Here is a 20654-nt window from a genome sequence, read left to right as displayed (position 1 = left end):
TTTGCCAATTCTTAAGTGCTCAAGCAACACATTACAGGTAATCAGTGATAATCACAAAATATCACACTGAGACTGTTCCAAATTTTCTTAAATACATGGAAAATTTCTAGTCTAGTGGAAACGGATCATTCTTGAAACTGTGGTAGCTCCTGCAGACCCTGGTGGGAAGTGTAGCCCCACGGTAGATGTGATGCATTTACACAGCTGATGGCACTCCTCATGCCAGGCTTCAGCCTGAGCATGGGTCCTGTTGGGAGAGTCTTCCTTGCTGCTGCCTGAGATATTCCTGATCTCTGACACACCAAGCACTTCATTTTAGGCACTGATACTGGCTCTTTCCAGTGTCTCTGGATCTTTCTTCTGGTATTTCCTCTGCCATTTTTGGTTCCATTTTATATGTCCAGGCAGATGAGACGGTTCACCTTTTTGCTCAGATTTGAAATGCTGTTTCAAAAAGGGTGCTCCGCTAAGACAGCACCATCTCATTCCAATTTATAATAGATACGTATATATTATAAAAGCACATTTACATGCTTATAATACTTATGTTTATGCTTTTGCATATTATACCCTTTCAACCCATAGTGCTAAGAGGTTTTGAGTAACATAACTACACTGAGTTAGATTAATACTTCAAAAGTAATGTCAGAATGAGCATTGGCATGTTCAAAAGGTGCAAAGGACAGTGTAGGTTGGGACAATAAACAGCTGTCCTATTTAAAGCAGATCCCATGCCACAGCTATGTCAAGGAAATATTTTTGTCTTGCTCTGTAAAATGGCTAAAAGGTTTTTGGGACCATTTAAGTATATACAGTCCAAGGAGATAAACAGGACAACAGAAAAAAGAGCTCTTCAAAATTCAAGGAATTGTAGCATGCAGCAATGGTAATTTGGCACAGAGCTTGCACAATAGATTTCATTTTTTCTTAACAGAATGATAATTGAAAACTGACTTAGCCTCTTAAATAAACCAGTGACAGCTGGGAAAATCAGCAGATTGGCCCTTTATGCCTGTTTATAGTAGATTTTGGCAGCAAGATAGTTGATGCAGTCTCTATAGGACACGGTCATTATGTCTTCCAGATGTGCTTGACCTTTATCTTGGATAAAAAAACATCTTGCCATAGAAACTATCAATTTATATACTCCTAGCCCAAGTCATCAGCTACTTTAAGATGCTGAAAAAGTCTTCTTGGGATGGTTATTCTTCCATTGCCATTCAGTACAGGTGTCTAGCGTACACGAGTGCTTAGATTTTCACATGTGGGTATATAATTTCAACTCAATGTGCCTGCAGAGCTCCTAATATGAGGAAGATCTGTAATATGATGAGACTTGTTCAGTGCTTACAGAAGGATATTCAGGAAGTTCTTCCCTGGTTGTAGTGGGTGGAAGGAGAAAGAAAAATTGTGACAGCTTCTTTGTGTCTTGTCCTGTTAGTACTTACTTATGTGTACAGGATGATGCTACTGTTCTCTCTGCCTCTTTGGGGAAACGATATCAAAGGCAGTTACCAGCAAAGAGTTAAGGTACAGACAGCTTAATGCCAGGGAAGCTGCTCTGAGGAATGGACCTTGTAGCTGAGATGGCATGGGAACCACCTCATAGCTATTGACTCTAGGGTACTTCAGCAGGAATTCCACCAATGCCAAACCTGCATCACTTTAAATGTCCTACTGGCAAAACCCCAGAGCCAGGAAACAAAACAAAACAAAACAAAAACAAACAAACAAACAAACAAACAAAAAAGGAGACGAACTAAAAGAGGATTTTCAGTATATTAATTTTCAATCAGAGAGGGACAGGCTGAGAGGGTCACATCATAGAATCACAGAATGGCTCGGGCTGGTAGAGAGGACCTGCTGTGTTGGGAAATAAAACAAGGCATGTGTTAATTAAGTGGTTTGCACTCACTGTCACATGTCCATGTCTCCAGAATGGTAGCTGAAAAGTCATGGTGCCCTGCTCCTACTGGAGAGTCCCATGGTTGTTCTGGCATCTGAGCAGCTTGGTTAACCTTATGGTGAATGAAATTCTTGCCTTTCCTTCTCATATAAGCCAGATGTGAGAATTTCTAAGGCAGAAATTGAAGTTCAAGTTCAAAAACAAGAAAACAGTGAAACAGTACTCTGATGAGTCATGCAACCTGGTGAGTGCATTCCAGACACCCGCATTGCAGCACTGCAGATATTCTACCATCCCCATATTTCCAGCGTAGTAGATCATAAATCTGTAGACCAACTGAATCTAGCTCTGTGCCCTTATGCAGGAGCTAAGCATGTGTGGCAAGCTGGTTATACACTCAGAGATACCTATGGATGGCACCTATAACATTTTACTGCACTCCTTCCACCATCACACGAGCCATATCTCTTGGCCTCCTGTGATCAGACAGACTCAGAGATGTGTATCCAAGGCATAAAGCTCCCCCAGGGCCACCTCATTACATTAATTTGAATACTGATGCCTTGTGTTGGGAATTTGAAGGTCTGGAAGGGGTATGACAGGTTGGATTAAAGTTATGGCAGAAGAAACCTGGCTTAACGAAGTAGAAACCTGGCTTAACGAAGTAGAGCCAGGCTGCATGAGTGAGTGACCCACCAGTACGGCCCACAGATGGCAAATGTGGATGTGACCACGTGGCTCCACAGAACCATCTACATGGCTCTGGGACAGGCAGATGAGCTTAACAAAAGCTAGAGTATAAAAATGCTGAGTAGAAAAGACAAGAGGGGCTGAACAGATTGCACTCTTGTCCACATTTTACCCAGAGATAAAGTTTTCTGAGATCTTGTGACAGGAGAGTAGGCCAGTTTCAAAGGAGTAGGAGGATTCTGGAATGCAGTGTCTGGAAGACCACGTAACACTGTTTCTGAAACTGATTTTCTGAGGAGTTGTTTGTGGGAAATAAGAAAAAAACATCATAATTGTTCAAATTGGACCAAAATTGCATGCAAAACAGAAATCTTGCTTTTCAGCCTTGCTGGCTGTCTTCTGGCTTTTCTACTGAGGCTAAAATGCTAGCTGGCAACAGACGGACAGTGGTTTATCTGATGTTGTTTCCTGGAGATTGGAATATTTTTAGGCAAGGTAATAGGCAAGACAGAGCCCTGCTCCATCATATAAGCCACTGGTGTAATGTCCTTGGAGGGTATGACTTAGGTTTGCAAAGTGGCAGCTCTGAGCAGGGCTTGCTGTCTGTATGTAGCAGAGTCCCCCCTAAGGATGAATTCTGTCTGTAAATCCCTGTTTCTTTCACAGTTGAGGAGGATGTAATGGTACACGTGCTGATCTACCTATGTTAAAAACTTATATCATTTCATGGTATCTTTAACTCAGGAGGGAAATTAGGAAAGGTAGGAAAGCAGAAGGGTATATGATTAAGTATACTTAATCAAAATAATGAAAGTATTAATATAACCAAAAATAAAAATAACTTTCACAATGTGGGAGGAGAAAACAGCTCTGTCAGCTGTTGCACTGCTGTGTAAACAATTCAGAACCATAATAAAGCTGCTTCTGGTCATACTGCAGCACAAATAAGAAGGTTGTTTTTTGTTTTATGTTTTTTTTTTTTTTTTTTTCCCCATTTTGTTTTTTTTCTCATTTTTTCCCCCATACTTTCTTCCTCTGTTTTCAGATGCCCTCCTCCCAAATCATAGGCTGTTACAGTAATTTGGTAACATTTGGTGAACTGTGTTTGCAGAGTGATGTGCAGACATTTCAGCCTGAGCCTCCACAGATGTTGTTATTGTCTGGACCACTAGGGATGGGCAGGTGCAGCCACAGCGCGCTGCCAGAGGTGCTGCTCTCGGGCCATGTCTCAGCTTTGTGTTTGGGCTGAGGAAAACCACAGACTGTCTTCTCCGTACCCCTTCTGACTCTTCCAAAATCCATGCTGTGGCTGCTCAGAATTAGCTTGTATGTATGATTTTTGCCAGATTTAACCAGTTTGAGAACAAAGAAACATGACATTTCCCAAACTGTAAAATCCACCAGTTAGAGTGATGGACCCTTCCTAGCTGAAAACTTGGCTCTGGCACCAATGCCTGAATACAGATTATTCTTTTTATTTTATTTTATGTTATTTTATGTTATTTTATGTTATTTTATGTTATTTTATGTTATTTTATGTTATTTTATGTTATTTTATGTTATTTTATTTTATTTTATTTTATTTTATTTTATTTTCAATGTTTGTTTTGTCCTAATTTTGTTTTGTTTTCCTTTGTTTTGGTTTGCTTTGTTGTTTAACTGTTGCTTGCTTTCCCACTCACAAGCACTGTAACACGTATGAGACACCACTATTTTTACTGGTGTGCATTGCAGTGAAATTCATATACTGCATAGTAAGGAAGGCTTTTAGAGTGAGTTTGCCTTTGAAGTGTGGAAATGGTAAAATGTAATTATTTATAATTAAATGTGCTTAAGTAATTAGGTGTGAATGCATTGTAATGAAGTTTGCATGAAAACTTCAAGCTTTTATAAGCATTCAGAATTTACATAGCTATATGTTAATCCACAGACATTATATAGTTTCTCGTAGCAACCAGAGAACAACAAATGATTTCCCTGGGCTATTTAGGCATACCACTGCTATTAGGTTCTCTGGTTTTTAATTAAAATAAAATAGCTTATTTCTGAGCCCTATCCATCTTGAGGTAATTAAAACTGTAATATCTTCTGTAGGATGCATTTGTAACAATAATTCCTCTCTGTGAGTTTATTACTTAAAAATAAAACAGCAACTTCGTTACACAAATGAGACTATTTGAATCTTTTTCATAAACTTAAAACACAAAATATGCTTGCAGTTCTGCTGCAGTTCTTGAATGTAATAAGAGAATTTCCTCTCCCATTTTTTTTATAGTATACTTCTTGAGATAATAATCTTGTTAACTTTCATTCTAATTTAGAAGTAGTATTCCATATCACAAATTGCTCCTTATTATCTCTCTGCCATTCATAATGCTTTTATAAGGAGTTAAATACTGTGCTATTGTTGTGACTCCTTGTTAAAAAAAAATATCAGATTCAAATCTACACACATACCTAGCTTTACACTTTCACTTCTGGCTGAATTCTGACAAAAAGAAATAACAGCCAGAGGGAAAACTGGCTAAGCCATTTTTGTACATGCACTTAAATATTGCTTACTTTTTTGTCTGTACACACATGCATGGATTGAGTTTTGTAAATGTGTGTGTATGAAATCTGTATCTTTAAAGTTAAAATGTTGCAACATGCTGAAACAAACCACTGAATTTCTAGATGTTTTCAGAGAATAATATTATTCCAGGTGTTGCCTAGATACATATGGAAGCAAAGAATAACTGAAAAAAAAAAAAAAAAAAAAAAAAAAAAAAACAGATGCAATTACTTAAAGTAATGGTTTAAAGAGCGACTTGCATTGTGGACGAAATCCTACTGTCAGACAGTCTATTCCTTATGCCCAAGCTCTCAATCATTATTTTTTTGGGGAGTTTTCTGCAAAAACTGTTGACTTTACTCTCTCCGACATGTAAAAACTTACTCAGTCATTTCAGTACCCATTTCTTTTTTGTCTGGCCTTGGTAGAAGCTGCTCTCTCCACATCATTTCCATGAGATTATCTGTATGTTCTCTTAGCACAGGACCTTGGCACTCTCCCTTGTTCTCTGTGTCTTTCCACTGTCTTCTGCACTAGATTAAGCATGAATTCTTGGTCTTCACTCTCAAGACTCCTCATAGCCTAACCCTAATTTTGAAACCTTTCATCCACTGATAATGTATTTACTCAAATATGATGCCATAATTGTTGACAAGCTCTGGCTAACTATTTTCTCATAAACTTCCTTTCCAAAGCAGGAAGGTCTCATAAAATTTCCAGAGCAATCTCCCATTATCTCCTTTTTAATCTCACATTTAAACTACCCTGACACTGAGTTTATAAAAAAATAAAATAAATAAATTAAACGGCCAAAATAGGCAACTGGAACACTACAATTTCTGCACATAGGGCTATCCCGTACTGACATTAATCTGCTCATGATTCATTATTTCTTGTCTTCTATTTAAATTGCCAGGGTTTGCAAGATAAGGGAGCATATATTTGTGAGAGCTTTGTACAGTACTTAGGATGGTGGGACTCTGGTCTGTGACCTCATCTCCCAAGCATTCCAGCAAGTCCTCTCCTCTGAGAATCCCACAAAAACATGTGAGGAAAAAATACCAGATTTCTAGAGTAACAACCATGCTTGCTTGTTCCAGAATGTTAATTGGAATTCAACATTGAGTCTATATCTGAGAAAATGTCAGATTTAAGGACTAACACAGATATAGTTAACGCTGTCTTGAAGAACAGTTGAGCAGAAGACATCTTGAGTCACCATAAGACTTAAAATGTAGGAGCACCTACATTTTACAGACCATAAAAGGTCTGTACCTTTTATTAGTTTTTGTCCATCAATTATTTCATACCTGAATGGGAATTTGAATACAGAAACATCCTGGCCATTCTGAGGTGATGTGATGGTACTGAGAAGTGGTATGACACACCCCATTACTAACGACAATGCTACCATGTCCCTCCCAGACAAAACAAATACTAATCCATCATGTTGTAAGTTGGACATCTCAGGAATGTACCTTTTTGCAGAAGTTTTTGCTCTTGAACTTCAACTGAAGTAAAACATAGCATGACTCTTCTTCAACTCTGAGCTTTCTTAGGTCAAAAAGAAAAAAAAAAAAGGAAAGTTTTTTTTTTTTTAATTTTATTATTATTATTATTTTTCTCTGAATGTCTAAAATCTTGTCTTGTGAGATTAGTTTGTGAATCAAGTTTTGGATAATATTATTATGGGAGAAGTCAAGCAAACAGAAAGATGACTCAAACAGTTTAGTGCCAGGACTATTTCTTAACACACAGGAAAATCATCCCCTGGTTGCATATGGAATCCTCCCACAATGAGCAGGGACCCTGGCAACAAAAGTAAAACTGCAAATTGCTCAACTTTTGCTGCAGAACTGGACACACAGTGGAAGTATAATAAGGAAAAAACAGAAAAACATACACTGTCTGAGGACGAGAAACTATGACGTGGCTAAGTAATGTGCCTAGTTCTTTGCTTGTCAAAATGTCAAAACAGACAACTTAGTAGATAGAAAGGTAAAATTTTCTTTAATTCTTCCTCCCTCCTTCTCTCTCTCTTTCCTTCCCTTCCTACCAAACAAATCAACCAACCAACCAACCCCCCAAAACCCAACAAATGAACCCCAAAGCCCAAAGTAGCCTGAATACTGAACACTGCCTCAGTGTTCACAATAGCCTGAACACTGTGATGGACTACATAGGCTAAGAGTGGAGAGCATAGCAGACCATAGGAGGACAGCACTGCAGCAGCTGGTGACTGTCGCTGGGCCACCCTGAGTGAGACTAAAGAGTGGCTCTGACTGCATCCACAGTGATGGATCATGCCTTGCATGAACAATGCTTGGTGCAACTGACTATTGGGAAAAACAAAACAAAACAAAACAAAAAAACTGTTTTAATTGGCTGTATTGCATAGCTCAACTGCACGAGTGCTTCTGCATTGAATGAAGAACTGGACTTCTTGTTGCTCAGTGTCTTATGCACTTCAATGTTTCTTCTATGTTCTTGTCAAAAATCAGATGGTGGTACCGTCCCTCAAGTGGTTAAGGAAGTCTTTCTACAGAAGTACTGTGTGAAAATTGCACTGCCACTGCCCCATGCTGCTGGCTGTGGGGTTTATGGCATAATAGCGTGGCTATGGATAAATAGGTTTGGACTGGAACAGAATATACAGTCTCTATGAAGCTGGAAGACATCCTTTCAACAAGAACTTGTAAAGAGATCAAAACAAGCACAAAAACCCAATTCCACCCTATATGTGTCAAAAATAAATTTACAAGTGGGAATACTCCCCAGGAGATATGTTTTTCCTGGCTCCTCCATCATGCTAGTAAAATACAGCCAGCACTCAGTTTTGAACTTTTCAAACACTCATCATTGATAAACTACATGAAAAAGCCAAGAGTTTGTGTGGGCTTAAAAAAAAATCACTATTTAATGACACTCAGAGAAGTACATTTGGGGAGGGTAGTTCAAATGGCACCAGCTGTTCTGAAAAGGAGATTTAAAAGATCTTTGTACAGCATATAACAGAACTATAGACCATTGTTTGGTTGTCCCAAATAATGTGTATATAAGCACACACTTTCCTTCAAAGTAAACCATTTCCTTAAATCTCTCCCTAGTGATTGGACACAAATTAGTTTTGTTTTGACATTCAACATTTTGTTCCACTTTTGGACAAGCCAATAATACTGTAATCGCATCATATTTTAATCTCCCCTTTGACATGCTAAACATTGAGTTCTTCCAGTTTCCTGTTGTACCACACTTTTCTCCAGCTTTGAAGTCAATATTGTTGCTTTTTTTTTTTTTTTTTTTTTTTTTTTTTTTTTTTTTTTTCCATCGTTTCCTGTTTTTTGAACAGGGGAATCAGTTATCTGGAATCTGGTGTCTGTGAGCATGGACAGACACAAAATTGCCCTCTTCCACTCTATTATCCTAAGTTAAGCGCATCTAAAAAGGGTTACATGAGTCTTTGTTACCACATCATGCTGGGTGATCACACACTAAATTGCCTGTCTGCCTTGACTGCCTTAAGTTTCTCTTATAAATCTTTGTCTTCCACGCTAGTTTCCATTCTCCAGGCAGGCCTGCATTTTTATGGGTTCAACTCTTGATGTGTTCAGGCAAGAAGAAACTTCCATTATGTCAAGGTTGTTAGGATCTCTTGTCTTCTTACTCTTCTTCTGACACTCCTGTAACCTTTAAAAAATTGTAAAACACATCCTTGTCTCCCAAATACATCAAAGCAGTTGTTGATGAGAGCAATCAGCTAATGTGGAAGGAAAACGCTCACCTTATCTCAGCCCACGCTGACCTAGAATGACAAAACACCTCTCTAGCCCTATATTTCTGAAGGAGCTCTTTGCATAGTAGAAATCAGGAAAAAAAGACTGGTTTGAACTTATTAGCTATTTGAGACTATGCTGTATGTCAAGTCTGTTTTCAGCTCTATTTACCAGTCCACCAATTCTGCACATTTTAATAAAAGAGATTTTGCAATTATTTCCAGCTCACTTGTGAAAATAATAAGCACTGGCAGGTTTAGCATTATCCCTAATAACATACCAAAAGCCAGACAATAATTTCTCCACTGATAGGTTTCTAAGCGGTATGGTTTCTAAACCATATCGCTCTGATAGGTGATATGGTTTAGTGGAAGACTGTTAGTGTTAGGTCAGAGGTTGGACTTGATGATCTTGAGGTCTCTTCCAACCTGGAAAATTCTGTGATTCTGTGATTCTGTAAGATCTTGTCAGTTTAGCAAATGCTTAATCCAATTCATGTGTGTGCTACTGATAGATAGAATGCTGATTTTTTTATATCACAACAGAACATAAAGCTAACTATAGTGTCTTAGATGTGTATATGTACATTGTGTGTCACATATGCTAAAAAGAAATAAAGAGTTTGGGAACACCTGGGAACTCCTCCAAGAATGAAATCATGGTAATCTGAAAAAGTCTATTTCCTACAAACCTTTTTATTGACATTTATGGTACTTCTATATGCTACTTGTTTTCTTAATTGAATCCTATTTCAGATTTTATGTTATTTTGTTTATGGTAGCATCACATTCTCCACTTTTTTATCCTTTCAAAATATTGCTATTATATTCTGCAAACACTAGTAGAATTTTTTATACACTTAAATGTAACAAAAATGAGTATCAGTAGGCCACTGATCCTTCTAGTCAAGTCTTCACAATCTTTTGTTGCCGGTTGCATTGGTCTGCTGATTTTGAAGTGTTCACCATAGTACATGTCGCTCAACATCCTCCCTCATTACTATTGGACTGGAAAGTACTCCACCACATCCCAGTGATAAAAGCATGTAAGTACAGTGCAGAATCACTTGACTTCTTTTTTTTTTTTGCCCTTTTTTGACTCATCATAAACAATTATATATGTATTTATATAGCTCATTTTTGCTACAGAGAATGATGTCTGCATATAAATTCCTGTTTTGACTTTTATATTTTACAAAGATGTTATTACATTGTTAAAAGGTTTCATGCTCCATTGCTAATGTACAGGCTGCCCCCAAACACCTCACAGAGGTGGTGGGCTCACTGTGCAGTTTATACACATTTTGTATACAATGCTAGTAGTAGGTTGCTGTTTTCTGGATGCCTTAGAAGGTGGCTTGGCCTATGGATCACCTACTGAAAGCACAAGGCATGGCTCTATCACAGTCTGACCAAACTAGAGCTCCATGTTGGTCCTTACACAGGCTATTTCAAAATCCTTGTTCTCTGTGGCAAATATACTGCAAGCAATTGCCCCTCTAAACAGAATTGCCATTATTGATTGAGAAATTTCCTCTTCAAAGAACTTATTGTTTAAAGATATTCTTTGCATAAAAGGAGGAGTAACAATGGACATTTTAGTATTTGGCAAACTGCTAGTTTTTAGCAAAGCTATGAAAGCAGAGTAGGTCAAAACTAGGTGACACGAGCTGGGCAGGGCACTCTGCAGGAGGATGGAAAAGCACAGGCAGACTGGGGGTGACAGACCAGTGGCACTGTGTTGTTGGAGGCTTATGTAGATCCCAGCAGATGCTGGACACTGAAGCTGACCATGGTCAATTTGCTATAAGAAATCCACTGGAAATTGTTCTAGCCACATACTCGCCAACCTGTACTTTGACATGGTGAAAGAAGTTGTGATGGAAGTGGTATTTACCCAAGACTGATTCATGCTGAGGGCAGACTGAACAAGTGCAACCAGACTGCAAAACTTTGGGAGAGAAAATGGCAAGGAAACCAGCAAAACTGTTGCTTTCAGCAAAAAATAAATTCATCCCTTGTTCTGCCTCTGAAAAGAAATGATGTGAAGTGCTTTGCTTGCATTTGATAAACCATTGACCTGACTTGCTTGGTGAAGGGTGAAGCTTTGTGCTTCTGTTCCCACTGACAGCGTTGCGGGCTGCCTGCTGTGCTCGCAGCTGACCCTCCCTGGCTGTAGCTGTCTGTCTCCGATTATGCTGTCACATGGCTGTCTCATGCAGCGAGCTCCCCTCTGCTTATGGTGCTCCTTAGGCCAGTGAACCGAGCTAAAATGATCTGGAGCCTTACTCTGACCTCGGGCTAATGAGAATTGGGAACAACAAAACAGTACCAAGACCCATGGAATTACAGGGCTCCGAGAGGAAACACGGGCCCTGGGATGTTCACGTTGTTGCATCTGAGACGGAATGGTCATGCTGACAGCAGTGTGTGCTAGCATTAAATCACCACTCAGGTCTGAAAACACATTATGTCAGTAAGGAAAATCCATGAATAAAAGCAAACAGAAGAGAAACTTGCTACTCTGCAGAATTCATGGTAAAACATTTATTATAGTGGGAAAGAGGTTTACAGACAGAAATGGAAGAGCATGAGTCTACGGCTTAGTGCAGAAAATAAGCACCTCTGGGAAAGCCGTATCCCCAGATCCGCAGCTGTAAAGCTGGGAGGACTTCCATCTGACTCCCTGTTCTTTTCTTCTGACACCATCACTCCTACAAAAGGTGATGTGAAATATCTACGTATGTCTCTTGCCACACCAGCAAAGGAGGTGTGTGCATTCAGTGTCCTAATGCACATGAATAATACATTTTTTTCTTATATAAAAAAGCTTTTTTGCTTTAATTGACTCACATCAGCAGAAATATCACATCACAGAGGAAAGCAGTTTGAAACACCCTTGGTGGGGACGCAGCCTGACAAAATCTCAAAGAAGAAAAATGCCACTACTTAGGAGACGAGCCACCCTGGGCACAGTGAAACCTTGTTGATCAGGGCTCTTGCAAAAATCTACTTGAATTCAAGTTTCTGGTGACAGACTTAGCTGCCTTCATGTGGCAGCTTGAAAGGACAGATTCCCATGGCCAAATTGTTTTGGGTTGAAGCTATTTGACAGCCTTTGACCCAGCTCTCTGCCCAAGTTAAAATGTCAGATCCAACCTTATTTGGCTTTTGAACTGGGAAGGAAATGACTTTTCTGTTCAGCCAGAAGTCTCTTTTATTTAATGTCCTGTGAAGAGGAACAAACTGCATATAACAATGACATCTTGTGGTAAGTGTTGAATTATTGACCTATGATTTAGTAGAGAACTGGATGCCAAATTTCATTACATCTTTCTCCCTCCATGCTACTCTGCATACAGCTTCTGGCCTCCTGACACACTGGATATAGAAGTCCTCTAGAACCTCTAGCTTGTTACTGACTTAAGAGGAAAATGATCTTGCTTATTTGGTTGTGTTGTTCTGGCTTAATACACAGACCAGAACTTCATAGTAGTAACTGATTAAGGAATGCTTATCCAGATATTCATACATAAATTATTAAGGCTTTGGTAATCATTGAGTGCAGAATGCCTTGGAGCTACATAGTGAGCCTGCTGCACTGTGGCTCTGCATTGAGTGTGAGAGTAAATGGAGATAGCCTCTGTTGGCAGCACAGAAAGCCCAACAGCTGCTGAACACCTGGCACTGAGTGTGCAAAGTCTTGGTGAGCAGCCACCATCGCCCCCTCGGATGGGGTACAGAGATGTTGAGTGTCACAAACTCCCTACGGTCCCCATGTACATCTGCTTCATTTTTCCTTGTTCCAGTTTAGCACTTTGTTATCCAAGGTGTGGTAAAATGTGTAGGTGGCCAACTCCTCCCATGACTGTATGGGTATTCAAAGATCCCATGAAGCTCTAAACTTGCAGCAAGCCGCTGGGTATCCAATTCTGCCTACCCATAATCATATGCTTGCTGGCAGACTCTGCAGTGCTTGTTTTAGTCAAAGTTAGGAGGTTTTCAGTACAAACATCACATTTCCCTGTCAGTTTGTAGTCCTTATCAGCACGGAGGAGCTCAGCTTTTATCAGGGATTTTGGATGTTGACTTAATAGTAGCCATAAATAAGATTAGCTGGAACTGTTTAGGGATATATTTCTACAGAAGTGATAGGATTATGTTTTTCCTGTCATGTTTGGTAGATAACTTTGCGGCTTACTGTGTCTTCAGTTCGGTTCTAATGCAAGACAGCTGATTTTTCTGTATTTTTTTTTGAAGAAAAAAAAAAATGCAAAACACTCTTCTTCTGGACTGCAAAGGTCTCACAAATAAACTTCTAGTATATATGCAAGATATAAATACAGCTCTGCTATGTTTCTTCTTCCTAGGTGTGGAAAGAGGCAGGAAAAGACTGCACCACTCACAAACAGCTGAGAGGTGACGGTGAAATCCCACATGTGTAAGACAGTTCAGACATAACGCTGCTGTGATCAGTTGGTAGTAGTGAATGTGGAGTGGCAGATCAGTGCTGCTGCTTGCTCCATTTTGTGCAGAGCAGCATCTCTTCTCCCTCTTGCCCCTTTTGATACCAGCAATCCTGGTATTCACACCAGATATCAGGCACAATGTGCTCTACCTACTTCCACCAGGTCTGCACACATGCAAGTAGTAGACAGCTGCTGGATTCCCCAGTGATACAGAAAATAGATAACGTTAATTATGTGACTATAATTCTATAAAATCTAATCTAGCTGTAGTGATCTAATATTTTCCATGGGATGATGCCATCTATTGGACATCCTTAAAAGAACCAAAACAGTTCAAAGAAAATAAATACTTAATACTGATTTGTTTATCAGCAAAGATGGCTAAATTTTTACTGTTTCATACAGTTCTACAGACAAAGAGCTTGCGTTGGAACATCCTGAACTGTGGTACTTCGTTAGAGAAGAAGAAAGAATAGAGACAGAAGAAGAAAGAATAGTTCCAATGGAACTACACAAAATATTTTTGTTTTTAATAAAGTATGTTGCAGGTGATCTTATAATTGACCATGAATTGCTCTTAAAACCTTAAAAAAATCTGTTTGGTAAATAAATGTACCTTGAGGTCCTCTGAGGGATCTTGACACTGCCCTTTCAATGCATTCTCCAGTAATGAAATGTTTCCCGAACTCTGTGAGATTTGGATGGAACTGTAGAAGCCTCTACAGAACTACCTGATCACATTGTAGCAGTCTGTAAAGACTTACTTTCAAATATTGACATTGCAGCTATCAAGGAAATTGTAAATCTCCACAAAGACAAGGGTCTGATTCTGCTCAAGTAGAATTCAACACTCAAGTATTGAATTCACATTCATTTAATAGCCCAAGCCAAAAATTATCCATAATTAGCCACAAATACTCAACTTTTGAATTGATAAATAATCTCTTTGGCTTGAAAGGACTGTTCATAACAAAAAAAGAAACAAGATTTAGGCATAACAGTACTTCAGTTCATAGACACAATAAAGGAAAAATTAGTTTTTCACAACATATCTGAAACAAAATATTATGAATTTTCAAAGTTCTGTTAGTCTTTTCTATTTCTGAAGAAAAACAAGTTAAAAACATCTGACAGTTAATATAGCTGAAAGAGAAAAATACTAATACATTTAATAATGCCTATCACTGTTGTATGTACTTTTAATTCCTTATTTATAATAATTCAAGCATATTCTGACCTAAAACATAGGTGCAATTTCTGTGCGTCAATATATCCCAGACTTGATACTAGTTGTGCAGCAGCAAAAATGTTATAATCAACAAAGAAAATATATACAAGACTTTTGAATTTGTAGTACTACACATTTAAAAAAAAAAAGATGCATGAATCATGTTTGATTTGTTGTATGTACAGATATACACACGATTCAAAGGCAGATTATCTACAAATCCAATCCTTTTCTTGCATTGGAAGAGCAATTAAGCAGTTTAACACAGACGTGCATGAAGTGAATCAGAAGAGCTTCATAGCTGTCAGGAATTAGGTTTACCACTGTTGATGTTCTTGATGTCTTTTTCCTTTTTTTCTTCAGATTCTCTTTTATTTTGCAAATATTATCCTAGAATCTCAAAAAAATACATTTGTTGAGCTTTTTCATATGCCCTGGAGGAAATGTTTTTTGATTATTTAACTTCTGCAATATGCCAGTGGTCAAGAGAGCAATTGGAACACTTCGTTTACAGAAACTTTGCAAAGCAATGATCATTATGAACCTTCATTCTTTGTATTTAACCGAGTAAATATGAATAGTGTGCAGATGTGTTGCTCCCACTCCTGTCATTATTATGTTAAGAGTCCTTGAGACCAAGTTGGACCTGATTTCAAAGTTATTTTAAAACTTGGCACTTCTATATGAAATTTCTTGCTTTTCAGTGTTTGACATATGGTCTCATTTCCTCTTGACGTTTGAAATATGGTATCCATCTCAGGCCTATCCGGCCTTTTACAAGTTGTTTGGTTTACAATCTTGACCTCAGCCTGCCTGTAACAGGTTTATTAATACAAAATTCTGCCCACCATGAAGGTCTGTTCAGAGCTTTGTTGCCTTGAAGGATCTCCGACCACATATTTTTATATAACTGAAAAAAAGAGAAAAATATACATAAAATAAATCCAGGAAAAGTATCAAACTTACTGGTTTAAACAATACCGTGACTGAATTTTTAGGTAATTAATGTGAATAATTATGTACAGATGAGAATAAATAAAAAGACTAAGCTCAAAATTTCTAAGTACTGCTAACATCAGATATCCACCCAAATCATTTACACCATCTTTGGCATAAGAACAGGGAAATAGTAATCTTTATGATTTTTTTGTTACATATTTTACAGTAGTTGTATTATCAAAGGCAGAAATTTGGAAGCAAGTTAAATTAAGCTAATCTTTGCTCTGTCCAAACCTGAAGACTGTTGGAAAGCACCCATGCATGTCTGTTTTCACCTTTATTTCAACCCATTTCTCAACAGTACTGCAACTTCTCTCCCAGATGTGCACTGTTCAGTCTAAGAAAGTTCTCTCTTATATGCAGACTGTTAATTCGTCACTCTTCATCAATTTGCAATTTAATGTGGAACAGTTAAAAAAGGTACATGAGAGGTACATTCTGTAGAAGTGTAATTTCAGAAACATTTGGCAGCTCATAATTAACTTAAGCTTAAAGCTTTAAATAAAGTTATAGAAAGGTGAGGTCTGTATCTTCAGCAGTAGGGCTGAATGCAGCACAATACCATATTAACTTAGTATAACAGCAGTCTCATACAAAGTGAAAAGCCTTTCATCCACATCAAAAGAAGGATTGGCCCTATATATTTATGGTGATTTAAATAAATACTGACATAAATCCTCTGAGTATTAAATGTATTTTCACATTGATTATGTGGACTTATGTTAACTATCTCACCCATTCCAAGCTTGGCTTAACATTGTCTAACAATTTTTAATTAACCTTGAAATAAACACAGACATAATTTTACATACTTAAACTGAGATTGTCAAAATTTCTTTTAAATAAAACCTGAAATCTTATTCATTGCTTAAAGCTGCCCATAATAGATTTGGAAGCTTCTGCTTATGAACTGTGGCTTGTGGTGAAAGCCACTCCACTTCAGTGCACCATAGGTAATCCTGAATTAAATTCATTTTCCTGTTATGTTTGGATAATCTATTCTGTATCATACTGTAATTTGTACTAAAATGATTGCATTGGTTTTGTTAAGTTGCAAAGATGGCACTGAACAAAGAATTAAATATAGACAGTCAGGAGACAGGGAGCTTGAAGTATTTTCTCTGAGTGAGGGATTGGCAGACTTTTTCAAACTAGAGTTGAAAATACATGCACAAGTTAAAAACCACAGACTTTGAGGCAGTTCAGAAAACCTCCCTGAATTCTGCAGAACATGGGTTAGATATCACTGCTTAAAATTACTTTCTCAATATAACTCAATTATTTTAGAAAAAAATTAGCAAGTATTTAGTATACTAGGAAGTCAGTAGTGTTTACAGTCCTAATCTGCTTGTCTCACATTGTCCAATGTCTGTACTGCAACTGATGTGGTGGGTTGTCTAACGGTTTCCAAAGTCCTAAAATGCTCTTGAGCTAAAGATACACAGTTGCTGGAATAAACTGACATCGTTCTTTTGTGATAGATTTTCTAAACAAAGGAAATTCTGTAAGAATGGGGTAAACGGCATTGATTTCAGTGATGTACATGGAAATAAATTAGTTTCAAATTCCCAATATTCATCCTTAATAAGTCTACATGGCTTCTGTATTTGTGTGAGTAATCAAGCCAAACTTCTTGTTAGAGTGCACAAAATAACCCCAGGTAGGGATAGCCAAATCCACCACATGACAGTTTTATCAGCTAGTGATAAGCAATCTCCAGATGACTGACAGGGAGTAGTACTCTAGGAACAGATCACTGTGTACTAGCCATGTATTCTTGGCTATAGCATCCACGGTCAGCTTCTGCTAGAGACAGGACATTGGGTACCAATGGGCTTTTGGCCAATACAGATATTTTTACAGTCTTACAGATGATGTTCCTTCCTTTAGGATTACATTGGGAGCTTCCCTCCCTCTTTCATTAATTTAAGCCTCAAAATCTACAGGAAGGAAAACAAAGCTTCCTATCATGATTACAGTCCTCTTGTTCAGGTGGCTTGATATGTAGAGCAAGCCCTTCCTCCTTTATTTATAGAGACTGTGTTACCAAAGTAATCATTCTGTGAGGTCAGTCTCTTCAGAAACATTTGGGCTGCCTTCTGTATTGCTTGATCACCATGGGAACTATGGACAACTCGAGACATAAAGACACAGACAAAGAATATTGAAAACCATTGAGTACACTTGACTCAGCAATCCTGTCAAACTTCCTGGCACTCTCCCTAGGCTCTACTGATTCTCTGCAGGGTCTCTCCACACTAAACCAAACTGCTGTACTGTGACACCAATCTCCACATAATAGTTATCCCACAGCTTGGCCCTGCTGAGTAGGGCTGGCCAGTAAGCAATAATTTTTGTTTTACTGAGGCTTTGGAATGAAACACAGCTCTTTAAATATGCCAAGAAAAAAAAAAAAAAAAAAAAAAAAGCAGAGAGGAACCATGACCTAGTAAAGCCAAATCCATGGTGCACCCACATCCTGAATCCTGCTTGTAGGTCTGGTGACACCTCTGAAAGGATATAAATTATATATCCACCTACATCTGCTATATTTTATATATATAACATATATATAAATAATATATTCATTAAAGCAAGGAGAGGTGCTCACAAAACACTGACTTTCACATCTGTATTGAGATCACTGAGACCCCTTGGGTAATGCTGTACCTTGTACTGGTTAGCAAGGGAAAACTGCTAACATACTGCTTGGTAAGACATTTGGGAAGCACTTCATGACAGGTTGTTCCTACATGCTCACAGCAGAGTAGAAAGATGAGAGTAAGGAGGAGATGCTGGCTTCTAGGAATCTATCACAAATAAAGTAAACAAAACCACAGTTTCATAACAACTTATCTGTCAACTTGTGACAATTGCTGTGTATATTCTACAATTCTAGCAACCCTTAACCTTTGGGGCTTGTGTTTCCTAGGCTATGAATTATGTAAACATACACTTACATTGAAAGGTTTCTAGGAGCTTTAATTAAGCGGGATTTTTAATTATTCCGAGATTGCTAGATGAAAGATAGCGTAAAAGTACTTGGTGAGAATTAATGACTACACAACTGCCAAGGGTTACAAACATACTGGGTAGATTAATTAATTTGGTTGTGGTGTGTGCCAAACTCCCCTGATTTACTAGGAGAATGATGGCAAACTTGAATATCAACTTCCTCGACTCTCCCATATATGCAAGAAATTCCAAACAGAGCTGATTTTGGTGTTGAAACATGCTGGCTGTAATTGTACCTTGGAATATGTGACTTGTTGCTGGATGTTTGACACACTGCTGTTGAAAACATACCAATTTATTTTTGTCTTGAAAAATACTTACATATTTGAATTTAAAATTCTCATTTCTCCTACTAAAATTAATATTTTATGAAAAATTAAGAGAAGGAACTAATTTTTACACCATTTAAAGGTACATTACACAAAACTGGGAGTTAAGTGAATACCAATAAATGCAGCACAAGGTATAACTTTTTTTTTTTTTTTTCAGCAGCACAGGTCCCCGAAAGAGCAAATTCAAACAATACTGTACAACTTTTTTACTAAAGTGTATCTCCAACAAATAAATTCAAAACGTAATGCTTTGCTGACTTCGATTTAACTAATATAGTTTCTGCTGACAAAGGGTCATCTTTTCTTGCCTAGCTGTGAAGTGGTTTGAATATGTTATGGCTATTTACAGGACACATCATTCTTAATGATTAGACTTAACAGTGCTAAAATAGGTTTTCTTACCTCACCACTAGCTTTACCAATGGGAGAGTTGAGAATGAAGTCAGGAGGAGCAAAGACATCAACAAGGGCAACTGCATCATCTTTCAACTGTTTAAAAACAAAAGACATACATTTGGCAACTTCTGAAGTCCTCTACGGCTGTCTGTGAACTACAGATCAGCATAAAGATTATTTCCATAAAATACCAGATAGCTGTAAACTTAAGAGAAATACACAAGGAGACTCAATTTGTTTTCCTGTTTTTCCTCCCAGTGAAATTGCCAGAAAGAGACTGTTTTCTAAAACATATTTCAACCAAGATCATACTGTTTATACACTTAAAAACATAGAATTTAGAACTTTAAAGACATAACTTCTAGATTCTTCTTTTAAATTTTACTTACCTCGGAAAAATATGACCCACTCTGAAAAGCTTTTGTGCTGAGAAAAACAATTCATGAGCTAACACAATAACGAAATAAGGAGCAGTAGATTACAGTATTTTGATGGCTTTCCAACAAAGACTGCAAGACTACAGGTAAGAAGAGTTCATTATTTTGTGAGTTAGACCATTTCTCATTTTCTGTTAAATAAGCTAGGACCAGATTCTGGCTCAATGAATTACTAATCTTCTCTTAACATCAAGTTATTTGGAAACTACTGAGGCAATATCCTCCTAATTTATCCCTTCAAGTATGGAATATATGACATCTCTTTTTTAGTATCTATATATTTTTTAAACACAACAAATAATATTGATTTGCTTACCCTGTAGCAAAGCTCCAGAATAGCATTCTGAATAAACCTACCAGCTTGTTCACCTGAAACATAGCCACCTGCAAATACATTCACAACAAAATGATCAAAGAAACTTACAGCAGTTAAGATTACACTGATACAATCCTTTTAGTAAGGAGTTAAAAATCCTTTTAAAAATTCTAAAAATCCTTTTAGTAAGGAGTTTATCGGTTCAGTATTCAAGAGACCAAATGCTCCTATATAATTGGATTGACTGTCGTTTATTAATGAGCTGGCTGCAAAACCATTAGGCTAAGACACTGGGAGACTTTTGCATGAACGAGCATCTACTACAACATTTGGCTTCCTATCCTGCCATCTCCCCCAAGCACTGGGCCACATCAAAACTTGTGAATCCTCCATCACCTCAGAGCTGAGAGAGTCTTTTGGGTTAATTTGTAGCTTCATATCCCTGCTCCTGAAATTTTTGTCCAGAATGAACGTTCTACGTTACACAGGCAGTAAGAAAATGCTGTAATCATGGGGTCCCTCCCCCTGCTAAAATACAAC

General features: G+C 37.8%; 1 protein-coding gene across 5 annotated transcripts in view; it reads right to left on the bottom strand.

Annotated features, from left to right (window-relative positions):
• Positions 1-14215: 14215 nt before the first annotated feature.
• The window catches only part of ACOX3 (acyl-CoA oxidase 3, pristanoyl), a 36185-nt gene continuing 29746 nt past the window's right edge, over positions 14216-20654 (bottom strand). For all 5 annotated transcript variants that reach the window (XM_084516428.1, XM_084516431.1, XM_084516430.1 and 2 more), the window contains 3 exons: positions 20115-20182; positions 19368-19454; positions 14216-15529 (listed from right to left, as the gene is read on the bottom strand). In XM_084516428.1, the coding sequence (XP_084372554.1) occupies positions 15410-15529; positions 19368-19454; positions 20115-20182 (275 nt within the window). In that variant the 3' untranslated portion in view covers positions 14216-15409. The remainder of the gene's footprint in view (positions 15530-19367; positions 19455-20114; positions 20183-20654) is intronic.

Source organism: Aythya ferina (genome assembly GCF_964211825.1).
Source record: "Aythya ferina genome assembly, chromosome: 4".
NCBI lineage: Eukaryota > Metazoa > Chordata > Aves > Anseriformes > Anatidae > Aythya > Aythya ferina.
Note: the sequence above shows the minus strand (reverse complement) of the source record. Positions and strands in the feature narration are given on the sequence as shown.